This window comes from Sceloporus occidentalis, unplaced genomic scaffold (genome assembly GCF_023333645.1).
Source record: "Sceloporus occidentalis isolate IW3139 unplaced genomic scaffold, rSceOcc1.0.p SCAF_154, whole genome shotgun sequence".
Classification (NCBI taxonomy): domain Eukaryota; kingdom Metazoa; phylum Chordata; class Lepidosauria; order Squamata; family Phrynosomatidae; genus Sceloporus; species Sceloporus occidentalis.
Genome location: NW_028317134.1, coordinates 1,519,666 through 1,533,501, shown reverse-complemented (window position 1 = coordinate 1,533,501; position 13,836 = coordinate 1,519,666). Strand labels below are relative to the sequence as shown.

Genomic DNA, 13,836 nt, shown 5'->3' with positions numbered 1-13,836 from the left:
CTATACAGTTTACTGTCTTTCCTGCGGTATCTGTTACCAGCCCCAGCAAGGACGAGGCCTCTTAATGTATATATCTGGACCTGCTTGGACTTTTAGATTTTGTGCCAATTTCTTGGCTTTTCTGTACATATGTTCATTTGTTTCCCTTTTGTGGTTTTGAAATCTTTTTGGCAGATAAATACCTTTAAGAGAATCCTTTTCCATTACCTGCCCTCTTCAGGGTGAGGTAGTAAGTTGTATTGTTGTAAGGGGGTAGATATTTTGCCACCGTTTTGGAGATAACTATACAGCTTACTGCCTTCCTTGTGGTGTGGCTTTTCCATAAGCCTTGTTTAATGTCTTTAGTTGCTTTATTTGTCATTGTGTTATTATTTAAGATGGGTTTCTGTGTTTTGATCCTCAAGGAATTCTTGACTCGCACACCCTCCAACCTGCAATACAACCCACCAGTAATTGGCCTCTGTTTATGTCCACCATAGAGCAAGATGGAACTGGACGCCCTGAGAATTTCCCCACTGCTCCTTCTTCTGCAGAAGGAACACCAACAAGTCCAGAGCTGGTTCCTTTGGATCCTTCTATGCGTGCTCTTCCTCCGGAGGCTTCCTTGGCAGAAATGCCACAGAGTTTGCAGACGGAGTCCGGTGCCGATGAAGTTGGACAGTTGTTAATGCCAACAGAACAAGAGCCGTCGGCACCAGGAAGACCCAGTGCGGAGGGGGATGCGACTCAGATGGAACTGTCTCCAGCACCCTCCATCAGTCAGTATTATATCATGCAGGGAAATGGTTCGGTCTTATACGATGAAAATTCAGCATTTTCTAAAATCATGCATGGAACATATTAAATGTAAAATATATTTGTTGTGCGTAATTAGTTTTTTTTTCTTTTTAAGACTAAAGCTTTCTTTATGTATGAACAATCTAAATGGCCAAGTCACTGAAAAAATATCTCCATTCCTTGTTAGCCTCCTTGTCACCTGAACGAGCAGAGGATTCAGATGCCCTGACTGCAGTGAGCAGCCAGCTGGAGGGCTCACCCATGGATACTGGTAGCCTCGCCTCTGGACCTCTAGAGGAAGGTGTTGGGGAAGCATCTGGGGTTGTTAATCAAGAACAGCCGTTGGTCAGCAGTAGTGTCGCAGTTGGTCAACAGGTTGTGGAGCCACCAAGTCAATCCAGCAGCCAGACATCGGTGTCCCAACACAGTGAGGAGAGGTACGTCACGCCGTGGGGCACGGGGAACTGACCTGCTGTAACCCAATTCCCTGAAGCGGCTTGATGCTGCTCAGGACAATGAGTTAGTGGATAGTTATGTTTGGAAGCACAACAGCAATGGCTACTTCTAGTTCACTTTCTGAAATTAGCTGACCGATTTTAAGTCTTCTCTTGGTCATTGTTTTTTTTTTCTCCAGTTCTTCGGGTGCTCCCTCCTCTGATTTGCCCTCCGTCAGAGATTCTAGCATGTCCTTGTTGGCAACAGATTCCAGTGGAATCCTTGAAGAAGCCCTGCCGTCCACGAGTAGCGAAGATGATGATCCGCTCGCAGGTAATTCTCTTGCACAATCGGCCATCAAATGATATGGTAATGTTCCCTGAGCACCATGCTATAGTCCCATATGTATTTATTGGTTCAGGTATCAATCTCCCCGAAGGAGTGGACCCATCCTTCCTTGCAGCTCTTCCAGAAGATATACGCAGAGAGGTGCTTCAGAACCAGCTGGGCATCCGACCGCCAGCTCGGGCACCACCTACTGCTGTGCCGGTCATCCCACCACCTGTGGTCGGCAGTGCTGGTGTCACAGAGGTCAGCCCAGAGTTCTTGGCAGCTTTACCACCTGCCATACAGGAAGAGGTACGGTTCAAACGAACAGGCACACACACTGGGAAATGCATTTCTTTCCTCTATATCCATGAGTTAACGCTTGTCCCCATTAATTGGCCATTTCTACCGGTCCTTAGGTGCTTGCCCAACAGAGAGCAGAGCAGCAGAGGCGCGAACTTGCTCAGAGCACTACTTCTGACAACCCCATGGACCCCATGACCTTCATTCAAACCTTGCCATCCGACCTGCGCCGCAGTGTTCTTGAGGATATGGAGGACAGCGTTCTAGCAGTAATGCCCCCTGACATTGCGGCTGAAGCTCAGGCTTTGCGCAGAGAACGAGAGGCAAGACAAAGACAGCTAATGCATGAGAGACTGTTTGGTCACAGCAGCACGTCTGCCCTGTCGGCCATACTCAGGAGCCCAGGTATCTGCAACATGATATGCATTGCTAATAGAATCTAGCCTTGGAAATATGGCTAATGTTCTACCTGGTTAGCTTGATTTTCATCTTTATTCAGTTTCACATCTGGCTATATTTTTTTCCAATGTTGTAGTGTTTTTAGGACTCATACTTCAGTTTGATTTAGTTGTGAAGTCTGTTATGTTTGAAGACTTTGGTAGGATTTGCCTTTGGGCCAGTATGTGTGCCAGATGGCTACTTTTAGATGAGTAATAAATGTATTACACCAACAAAAGCGTAATCCTGTATCTCACAAGAAAAAAATAGAAGATATTAAACCACAACATGCCTTGTTTCTGTGTTAAATGTATTTTAAGCTTTCACAAGCCGTCTGAGTGGGAATAGAGGAGTCCAATACACACGTCTGGCTGTGCAGAGAGGAAGCACCTTTCAGATGGGTGGTAGCAGCACCCACACCAGGTATGCTTAAATCTGTTGTATTCATTTAACTTCATAGACTGTAGGATGAATGCAGGACACTCCATTCATCTCTGAAAGTCTATATCTCATTGCAAAGCTGGGGTTTACAGACCATGAAATAAGACGGCTTTAAAGGAGCATTCTAGCCCATGTTACATGTATAGACTCCAGTGCTTTTTTACTGCATGCAGATCTATAAGGATACGCAGTAAGCTGTTACTTTACATCTTTTCCTATCGTGGCCTCAACTAAAGTCTACCATACATGCGATTGGCTGTTGCTACGCATTTAAAAAAATTATGAACTAGGCTCATCATTTAAAAAATAATAATAATAATAAAAAAAAAATTGTAGCTACAAATGAGGATAAAAAGCAAAAAAAAAAAAAGGCCCACCACTCGTTAGATCTGTGTGAATTCTAGATGTCTTAGTCCGTTGAAGTAATTTGTCGTCTGCTGATAACTGTGAAGGTTTTTTGAATTTAATGAAACAAGTCTCTCTCGTCAGGCCGGCCGGCAGCAATGTGGACAGCCTGTTGCGACTGCGAGGACGCCTGTTGCTTGATCACGAGACCCTCTCTTGTCTTCTCGTCTTGTTGTTCGTGGATGAGCCCAAGCTGAACACCAGTCGGCTGCATCGCGTCCTGCGCAACCTCTGTTACCACGCGCAGACCCGTAACTGGGTAATTCGCAGTCTACTGTCAATCCTGCAACGCAGCAGCGAGAGTGAACTCTGCATAGAAAGTCCCAAGACTCCCATCGGAGGCCCCGATAAGAGAGGGACTGTCAAGTCCTGCTCTTCCAGCCACGACAGCCGCCCGTTAGAATTGATGCACAGGGTGGATTCCAAGAACTCCAACCAGCTTTCCTGGCTCTCTGTGTCCATGGATGCCGCTCTTGGCTGTCGCACCAATATCTTCCAAATCCAGAGGTCCCTGGGGCGCAAGCACACTGAGAAGCATGCTGCCTGTGGCTCCACGGTCCACATACACCCACAAGCTGCGCCGGTGGTTTGCAGGCATGTGTTGGATACGCTTATCCAGTTGGCCAAGGTAAGGCTTAGAACTTTCTATGGAAGATTTACTAGTTGTAAAGATTTTAATATAGGCTGCCATAGTTCTAGCTAATACCATCCTTTTTTTTTCGTTAATGATTAAAACGGTGCCATTTGTTTATCATGTACCTTTCAGTTCTTTCTATTTTGCGGCTTTGTGTATATAAGTCTGTACGTTTTCACTTTGCCGTACTGGAGGCTTGTGTGCGGTCACAACGTCAACAAGGAGTAGAAAGGGATGTAGTTATATTAAGGATATTTAGCAGACATGGTTATGTAGCTACGTGCCGCTTTCTTCATTGACCTCAATCTCTTACCCCCTTAAGTGTTCCCCAGCCATTTTACACAGCAGCGCGCCAAAGAGTGCAGTGCAGAGAGCAGCGATGGCAGGGAGAGGAAGGTCACCTGCAGCCCCTGCCTTCCACCGTCGGGTGCTACTGGGTCAAACAACAGCTCCACGGATTTCTGGGACTTGTTGGTCAAATTGGACAATATGAATGTGAGCCGTAAAGGGAAAACCTCTGTAAAGTCTGTGCCCGTGAGCTCGGGGGCAGAGGGCGAGAGTTCGCAGTGCAGCCTGGAAGCTTCGCCTCTTGGACAGCTCATGAATATGTTGTCGCATCCTGTTATCCGACGCAGCTCGTTACTCACGGAAAAGTTGCTTCGTCTCCTTTCCCTCATCTCCATTGCCCTGCCTGATAATAAGGTGCCGGAAGTCAATCAAGCAAATGCAACCGCTCCCGTGCCTGCCCCCACCCCTGCTGCCGCTTCACTACCTGTGCCTGTACCAGCAGTGACCGTGCCGTTGGCAGTCGCCACAAGTGTGGTGTCCAGTAAGTACTTCAGTCATGCCCTGTATTATAACGCACCAAACCTTGGATGGTCTGTTCAACCTTAAAAAATTATTTTTAATTCTAAACCCTATCCCGTAAAAGCCTCTATTTTTATACTAAATCTTCTTCTTTTTTTTTTTTTTTTTTTTTTAAAGCAGTTACAAAAAGCAGCAAATCTCCAGCTAAATCCAGCGACGCCAGTGGTGTCCCAGAAAAGATGGCGGCATCAGGCCTAACTGAGAAACAGCTGCAGCTTTCTGTTGAGGTAAGCGATTGGAATGATCAAATTTCCCATATTTGGGCAAATTAAAAAAATGAGTCTTCACAGCCAATATTTTATAGGTCTGTGGGTGGCTGCATGTTGCAGTGCATGGTTAGGCGACCCTGTCTTTCATGGCACGTGCACGTGCTAACCAGATGTATAGGTTCATGCAGAACGTCTCCTTCCCAGGTGCTGACATCCCATTCATGTTCAGAGGAAGGCTTGGAGGATGCCGCAAACGTTTTACTACAACTCTCGCGGGGTGATGCCGGCACGAGGGACACCGTGCTGAAACTGCTCCTTAGCGGAGCCCACCACTTGGGATACACTCTGTGCAAACAGATAGGTGAGATGATCTGAAATACCCCACGCTTTCACGGCCTGCACACATTTTGCTTTTTTTCTCAAACTGAATGTTGCTGGTTTGCTATCCAGGTACCCTTTTGGCGGAACTGCGCGAGTATAACTTGGAGCAGCAGAGACGTATTCAGTGTGAGGCCCTTTCTCCGGATGGAATGCCGGAAGAACAACCCCAGAACACCAAAGCAAAGGGCAAAATGCAGAGCAGGTGAGTATTGCGGTCCTGAATCATTGGGCGCGTGCTTTATCCGGAAACCCGTTACACATTAGGACAGTAGTCAATCTAAAATGTTAGGTCTCTCCCCGCCCCGTCTTTGCGCTCCAGGTTTGACATCGCGGAAAACGTGGTGATCGTGGCATCCCAGAAGCGCCCACTAGATGGCAGGGAGCTACAGTTGCCCTCCATGTCCATGCTGACTTCAAAGACTTCCACGCAAAAGTTCTTCCTGAGAGTCCTGCAGGTCATCATCCAACTCCGAGACGACACACGCCGAGCTAACAAGAAGGCAAAGCAGACCAGCCGACTAGGTGGGAAAGCTGCATGTCTGACGCAAGGGATCAGAAAAAGTGGGATGAGCAAGGGCAACTTTTGTTGGGTTACCATAGGGATCATAGAAGACAAGTGGTTTTTGAATGATGCCTTTTATTGGCTAACTGAGTAAATATAGATTGCAAGCTTTCAAGACCTCTCAGGTCCCTTCATCAGGCATTTTATACAAAAATGTGGAAAACCTCATCCAGTTTTTTCATAGTGTAATTGGTCTAATAACTCAAGCTGCAACTATGGGCCGAGCTTTTTCATAAAGCATTCCGGAGTAGTTGAGGGGTTATAAGAAGCCTATAATGTGTTACCAAACCTTAAAGGTCATGAAAAACTGTGTATTGTAACAGTGGGCACGTTTACTCTGTTTTGCTGGAAAGTAGGTGTTTGTAGAGGTGTCTCTCACGCACCTGGCGGATTAATATAGAAGGCACTGCATGACCTCTCCGCTCTTCTCTTGCAGGGGCTGCCAGTCTGGCCTCGGCTAGCAGCATCCAGGCAGCTGTGCAGCAGCTGGAGGCCGAGGCTGATGCCATTATACAAATGGTACGTGAGGGTCAAAGGGCACGAAGACAGCTGCAAACTGCAACGGTTAGCATGATGACTGGCTGGCAGAACATCCATCCTTTAGTTTGTTTCTCCCTCCTTTTAATTTGAACGCTGTTATTCATCCCTTAATCTACCCCACCTTTTTCCTGCCTCTTGGTTTGTCGCCATCTTTATGTACACGTGAGACTTGTCCTTGTCACGCTTATCCCTAGCTTGCCCTATGCACTTTCTTCCAAGCTTAGCAGAAGCAGGTTAGTACACGGCTTCTGGCGATGTGAGATGTTCCTCTTGTGGGATGCATGTGATCAGTTGCCGCTTATTCTTGTGCGCCGCTTATTCTTGTGCGCCTCATCTCTCCTGATTTTATGTGGCTAGGCTTGCTGTCCTCGTCAGCCAAGTGATCAGTCTTTATTTTGTTCAGGCGGAGGGTTCGGCTCGCAGAGAAGAGTCTCCAATGGATGTGGACCAGCCCTCTCCGGCCACACAGGACACGCAGTCAGTTGGTCAGTGCGCGGTCAGGGACAAACCATGTTTACTTGTTCAGGGTGTAACAGGTAGTCGATGTAATGTAACCTTGTGTGCTTGTTTTAGCTTCTGAAGGCTCTCAGGCTGCAGAGAAGAAAGAGGAAGAGCGGCTGCCAGAGTTACCGCTGCTGAGTGAACAGCTCAGCCTTGATGAGTTGTGGGACATGCTGGGAGAGTGCCTGAAAGAGCTGGAGGAGTCTCATGACCAGCATGCTGTTCTGGGTAACCAAAGCTACGCAGCTCACTCTCTTCGATTTCTCTTCCATGGAATGAGTCTTCATTGTTCATGTTCTTGGTTTTTCTCCTTCTGTAGTCCTCCAACCAGCAGTAGAAGCCTTTTTCCTTGTCCATGCAACAGAAAGGGAAAGCAAGCCTCCAGTACGAGACACGAGGGAGAGCCAGCTAGCTCACATTAAAGATGAGCCACCTCCATTGTCCCCGGCCCCGCTTATGCCTGCAACCCCTTCTTCCTTGGACCCCTTTTTTTCTCGGGAACCTTCATCTATGCACATCTCATCCAGCCTGCCTCCTGACACACAGAAGTTTCTGCGCTTTGCAGGTAAGAACCTTAAGTTTTATGTACTTGGTAGAAAAGGTAGAAGGTTATTAGATGTTATTTGAGACTTAAAGCCAAATACCTTTTATACTGATCTAACGTTATTTTTTTATTTATTTAAAGAGACCCGTCGCACTGTGTTAAACCAGATCCTACGACAGTCTACCACCCACCTTGCCGATGGTCCCTTTGCTGTTCTGGTGGACTATATCAGAGTTTTGGACTTTGATGTGAAACGCAAGTAAGTATATCGTACCTTGGGTTTTAAGAATACTAGCAAGAAGTGTCTTACGCGCTTTAAAGTAGGGCTGCAACAACTAATCGATAAAATCGATGATAATCGATAATGAAATTCGTTGGCAACGAATTTCATTATCGATTAGTTGAATCGATTTTTATTGATTAAAAATGAGGGTTTTTTCAGAGCAAATGCTCTGAAAAATACCCCTCGCGTTATAATCCGTTAGTGTGACTCACAGGAGCCACAGCAGCAGTTGCTACTTACAGTTCCTCCCTGCAGTCACTGCCGATTGGCCTGCCCACTTCCTTTTTCCAGTCCCTCCCTGCAATCGCTGCTGGAGAAAGAAAGGGGCGGGGCCAATCGGCAGTGACTGCAGGGAAGAAAGGGGCGGAGCCAAACGACCGATTGGCTCCGCCCATTTCCTTAGCATCGCCATGGCTGTGACACTCATCTAACTGTGAGTATAAAATTAATATTTGGGCTGCTGAAAGTTAGGGGAGGTGGGGGTTAATTTAGGGGCAGTTATAGTTAATGGGGTGTTTAGGGTTAACTTAGGGGCAGTTATAGTTAATGGGGTGTTTAGGGTTAACTTAGGGGCAGTTATAGTTAATGGGGTGTTTAGGGTTAACTTAGGGGCAGTTATAGTTAATGGGGTGTTTAGGGTTAATTTAGGGGCAGTTATAGTTAATGGGGTGTTTAGGGTTAATTTAGGGGCAGTGGTGATTGATGGGGTGTTTAGGGTTAATTTAGGGGCAGTTATAGTTAATGGGTTAATTTAGGGGCAGTTGTGGTTGATGGGGTCTTCAGGGTTAATTTAGGGGCAGTTTTGGTTAATGGGGTCTTCTCTTCAGGATTAATTTAATGCTGAGGACTGAGGGTTAATTTCATTAATTTAATAAAGTTAACTTAAGGTGCAGTTAGAGGTAAAGGGGGGCAAACTGAGGGGAATCTAAATCCTGGGGGCAGTGAAGATTAATCCTGTATTTATTTATAAAAGTATTGTCTGTGAACGAGTCTGCAAATCCTATGAGGGCACTATGAGATATCAGGGGGGTATACGGCATACCTGAGGAGGACGGAGTGACATATCTGGGGGTATAAGGCATATAGGGTATATAAGGCATATGTGGGGAGGGCAGTGTGGCATGTCGGGGAGGGCAGTGTGGCAATCCTGGGCTCAAATATGCATAACTGGGGGGCAGGTTGGGGAAATAAAAACAAGAAAAAAAATTTATTCTGCCGTTTGTTTTTAACATCCTATGTTACTTTATTAAATAATTTAAAATAAATGAAAAATTATTTTTTTTTATCCGATTAATCGAAAAAATAATCGGCCAACTAATCGATTATGAAAATAATCGTTAGTTGCAGCCCTACTTTAAAGTTGTATTTATTTGTAAATATGCCACATTTATGCAATTCATTATTACACCTGCTACATTGATGTGATATATAAATAGTGAGCTTTAGTGTTTGATTTGATAATTGTGGAAGCTTAAGCTGCTACAAGATGTTTCTGCTTCCCTGCACAGATATTTCCGCCAGGAGCTTGAGCGTCTCGATGAAGGGCTGCGCAAAGAAGACATGGCTGTTCATGTACGACGCGACCATGTGTTTGAAGACTCGTACAGAGAACTTCACCGAAAATCTCCTGAAGAAATGAAGAACAGATTGTAAGTGTCCTAGTGTGAAAATGGGGATTTCTGTTGTGGGACGTGGTTGATAACCATCATCTAATGCGGTGGTGACCCTTAGTAGGGAGCTTTTATCTTTCATTTGCCGTTTATATTCTAATGGACACTGCAGCAAAGTTTCCTCTTTACTCTTTGTAGGTACATAGTGTTTGAAGGTGAGGAAGGTCAGGATGCCGGTGGGCTGCTCCGGGAATGGGAATCCAGAGAGATGTTCAATCCCATGTATGCACTGTTCCGCACATCTCCTGGTGACCGTGTCACTTACACCATCAACCCTTCATCGCACTGTAACCCCAACCACCTCAGCTACTTCAAGTTTGTGGGTCGTATTGTGGCTAAAGCAGTATATGACAATAGACTGCTGGAGTGTTACTTCACGTGGTCCTTCTACAAGCACATCCTTGGCAAGTCTGTCCGGTAAGTTTGACCATCTGCACATAACTCGCATTGTGCATTAGTGTGTCTGGTGGGTTAGGATGGGTCCGCCAAGCAGCTTTTTAAACGGACTGTGGCATTAAAATTAAAAGTGGAGTATCGTCCCTCAAACGCATCGTAGCGGAGAGTTCTATTTGAATGTGATCTACAGTTCTGTGTCTTTGGTCCAGGTACACAGACATGGAAAGTGAAGATTACCATTTCTACCAAGGTCTTGTCTACTTGCTCGAGAATGATGTCTCCACACTGGGATATGACTTGACGTTTAGCACCGAGGTAAGCGCGCATGCAGATAAAGATGCAATGGTGGGAAGTGTCGCTTCAACAGCTATCTGCACTGGTCTTTAAAATGATTTTCAACCGTGTGAGATCCTTTTTTCTGTCCTCACATTCTGCGCTGATTGTGTCCCTTTTTGGTGTTTTTTTGCTCCGTTTGTCCAGGTTCAAGAGTTTGGAGTATGTGAAGTTCGTGATCTGAAGCCTAATGGGGCAAACATTCTAGTAACTGAAGATAACAAGAAGGAATACGTTCACCTTGTGTGCCAGATGAAGATGACAGGTACATCAATGGCTTTGTGCTTCCTGGTGATTGTTTAAGCTTGATGCTTTCTCCGCTGCTTGTTTTTGTAATCGGCTTGGGCAATGTCTTTCTGCGTCAGGTGCCATTCGCAAGCAGCTGGCCGCTTTCCTGGAAGGATTCTATGAGATCATTCCCAAACGTCTTATCTCCATCTTCACGGAGCAGGAACTGGAGCTACTTATTTCCGGCCTGCCCACAATAGACATTGACGATCTGAAATCCAATACAGAGTATCACAAGTACCAGTCCAACTCCATCCAGGTAAGAACTGAGTTCCAGTGATTGAGATATGTTTGACAAATTAACTATTTTTGTATTCATGATTGGTCTGGGAAATTAATTTAAAGCTCCCTTAGTAAGCAGCATGTTGCCTTAGTTATGGTCCGCTTAAAGGGACAGTATCACTGACACCCCTATGATAATAAAAGCATAATAAAGTACTCTGAGTAACCCTAACCCTCTGAGTACTTTTTTATACATTCTTCCAACGAGGGGATGATAAACCTACCTGACACAGATTGCTGCTTAGGCTGTCGGTGGCAGTACAGAACTAGAGACTTTCTGTCTGTCGTATTCAGTGTTCCCTCTAAGCCGTGCGCTTGTGCGCGCGCACATAGCTTTTTAAGAGAGCGCACACGTCCAAAAATTGTGCGTACAAAAGTATATAAAAAGAAAAAAATTATATATTTTTTGAAACTTTATGCGGCACAGATATTGTGCGCACAAAATTTTTGCTCTGTGAAAATTTTTGCACAAGAGAAATTTTCTGCGCACGCCAACCAAGAAAAATTAGATGGAACATTGATCGTATTCACTAGTCATATGTCCGAGGTCTGTCCCTAACACCAGTAATGCAAGTTTTCATACTGCTTTGGAAACACAAGCCTTTATTAATCTGTGCCGATTTGTTGAAATTCTGCCATAAATCAGCAACGACTCTTTAGTTTAATGCTCTTCCGCTTTCAGTACTTTAGTATCTTCCTGAAGGTTAGTCAAGCCAGGAAACCACCTGAAGTCTTTAAAGTCAGGTTCATCTGAACTTGCCGTTATCTTGAGCCAATCTTATCGCCAGGGATGTGGAAGTGACCCAAATTACTGTCGATGCTCAATCCTGGCTGCTATTAAAACTGGTTCTAGACGTTCGAAGCTTTTCCTCTCGTGTATTTTATGGTACGGTTGTAAATGTCAAACTATTCTGTGCTGTCTTCTCTCACAGATTCAGTGGTTTTGGAGAGCGCTGCGCTCCTTCGACCAGGCTGACCGGGCCAAGTTCCTTCAGTTTGTAACTGGAACCTCTAAAGTTCCCCTGCAGGGCTTCGCTGCTCTAGAAGGAATGAACGGCATCCAGAAATTCCAAATACACCGGGATGATCGATCTACAGATAGACTGCCTTCTGCCCATACTTGGTAAGAGAAAAATGAGGGACTACTCATCTGTATTCTAGAATGTCCGTGGGTGACTCTGTAATCGTATACATTATTCATTTTGACCCCTCTCTTAGAGGACTTTTCACGATATATGTTGTACGTCTGGCTTTAAATTATCCATATTTTCTTACAGTTTCAACCAGCTGGACCTCCCAGCGTACGAAAGCTATGAAAAGTTACGTCACATGCTGCTGTTGGCCATCCAGGAGTGCTCAGAAGGATTTGGCCTGGCTTAGGACGCCCTTACCGTGCATTCTTTTCTATTACTGGACTTTAGTGAGAGAAAAAAAAATTCAAGCCATGCATCAATCTTGCTCACCCTGCTGGCACCACGAAGAGGAACTTGCCTTCTGAAGATGCCGCCTGTCTCAGATCCCTTCCGATGGTGAACTTGTTGCGCTGAGATTTGGGAAAAATAATAATAATAAAAAAAAATTCTAAAAATGCCGCTCTGAAGGACACGGAGAACGGAGAGAAGCAGGGGGGAAATTATATATAAGTATATAAATATATATTTTTTTCTGTTTTGCTTTTCAGTTTGCTTAAGGATGAGTTGTGATGCTCAACTTTTTCAAAAAGTAAAGTTCAGATAGCAGGGTAAAAAGAAGCTGGTGGAAACGTTAAAATAAAGATGTGAATGGAGGGGGGAAAAAAAGACGCAAATCGGAAACCTAGAGCACTCTCGTTAAGAAATAGCCACTATTTCCAACGCTATTTTTTTTTCTTTTCAGCTTCAAATAAAATACAGAGGTGTTTACCTGTAAATAAACCACTGAACCTTATTGATGCAGTTTTTCTTAATGCCCCTCTTTCGGTTGGTGCTCAGAGTATTGGATGGGGCGGAAAAGATGGCGGGCAGACGAAAGAGTTTAAAAGGCACAGCAAGTCATGGGAAAAATCAAAATTTTGAATCGGTTCAGCCCAAGTTAATTCTGTTCAATACCCCCCCCCCATTTTGTTTCTCCCCGTTATATTTATTCAGTCTTTTCCCTTCTAATTGGATTTTGAGTTTGGATTGCTAGACTTATTTTTTGTGTTGGGATTTTTTTTTTTTTTTTTTAATTTTCTGAAATCAAAATAAAAATGAAGAAAATTTTTAAACCTAATACAAGGTTTCTCTGTAAGTCTTCAGATACTAGGAAGGCCGAGACTGTTAAAGGGGGGGCTGCGCTGTGATTAGGGAAGGAGGTTGCAGGTAGTGGTCGGATTGAGCAAACCCGGCAGTTCTGCCAGACCTTATTCTCAGCCTGTCGTTCCTGGTACACATCTCACACGCTGTGCACAAGATATAGGGATTAAGCACTTGTGTCAACTAGACCATTCAGGAGTAATTAAAGCAAGTGTTTGAATAAAGGTTTAGTTTGAAAACCAACAGGTTATGTTTTGTCTTTGTTGGAATAAACGTATCGTGCCATCTCCAGCCCCCTTATTTCCGTGCTATTGTTTAAAGTCTATTCTGATGTCGTGTGCAGAGAATTTTTAAGTCTGCCACGATCGTTTAAACTTAAAAACGCCATGTCGAAAGCCACGATTTTCTAAAGGGCTTTATTGTAATGCCTTTTAACCTGGGACTATACATGAGCTCTGCAATCCCCGGCTCCGTGATATCCCTCCTCCGGTGTTACACGGGACCAAGTTCTACGGGAAAACCTGAGCTAGATCTGTGAAATGGTTAAATTTTTAATGCTCTCCTCCGTCAGCCGTTCTGTGTAGAGTGCATGCGCCTGTATAACTATGGGGGGGGGGGCTTAAACCTTCTACAGGACTAAAAGTGACAAATGGACATTTTATAGCCAAAACATTTTTTTCTATCCCCTCTATGGGTACAGTTGAGAAAAAAACAAAACAAAAGTCATGCTTCTAACGCACCAGACGTTTATTTTGAGATCTGTTGTGTTGCCGGAGTCTTTCATGTAGTGAGAATGTGGTAGGTACGTGGAAATGCCTCCCAGTAAAGATTAATACATTGAAGAAATGTAAACTCGGATAGGCAGGGGCACAGGGGGGCCATGTTGTGCTGTAGTTACATATACTTTTTAGTGTAGGTGGATAGGCGAAAGGCTTAAAATAGACGAT

The 13,836-nt window shown here is 44.7% G+C and overlaps 1 protein-coding gene across 1 annotated transcript in view; it reads left to right on the top strand.

Annotated features, from left to right (window-relative positions):
* LOC149280552 (E3 ubiquitin-protein ligase HUWE1-like) overlaps positions 1–11,996 on the top strand; it is a 33,630-nt gene extending 21,634 nt beyond the window's left edge. Inside the window, 24 exon segments of the mRNA XM_089500405.1 lie at positions 480–758; positions 965–1,214; positions 1,412–1,545; positions 1,634–1,851; positions 1,959–2,247; positions 2,601–2,703; positions 3,211–3,752; positions 4,080–4,589; positions 4,745–4,854; positions 5,041–5,197; positions 5,287–5,419; positions 5,537–5,739; positions 6,216–6,343; positions 6,723–6,804; positions 6,893–7,048; positions 7,140–7,385; positions 7,506–7,623; positions 9,156–9,296; positions 9,456–9,734; positions 9,923–10,028; positions 10,194–10,311; positions 10,412–10,593; positions 11,549–11,739; positions 11,894–11,996. Of these exon segments, the coding sequence (XP_089356531.1) occupies positions 480–758; positions 965–1,214; positions 1,412–1,545; positions 1,634–1,851; positions 1,959–2,247; positions 2,601–2,703; positions 3,211–3,752; positions 4,080–4,589; positions 4,745–4,854; positions 5,041–5,197; positions 5,287–5,419; positions 5,537–5,739; positions 6,216–6,343; positions 6,723–6,804; positions 6,893–7,048; positions 7,140–7,385; positions 7,506–7,623; positions 9,156–9,296; positions 9,456–9,734; positions 9,923–10,028; positions 10,194–10,311; positions 10,412–10,593; positions 11,549–11,739; positions 11,894–11,996 (4,778 nt within the window).
* The last annotated feature ends 1,840 nt before the right edge of the window (positions 11,997–13,836 follow it).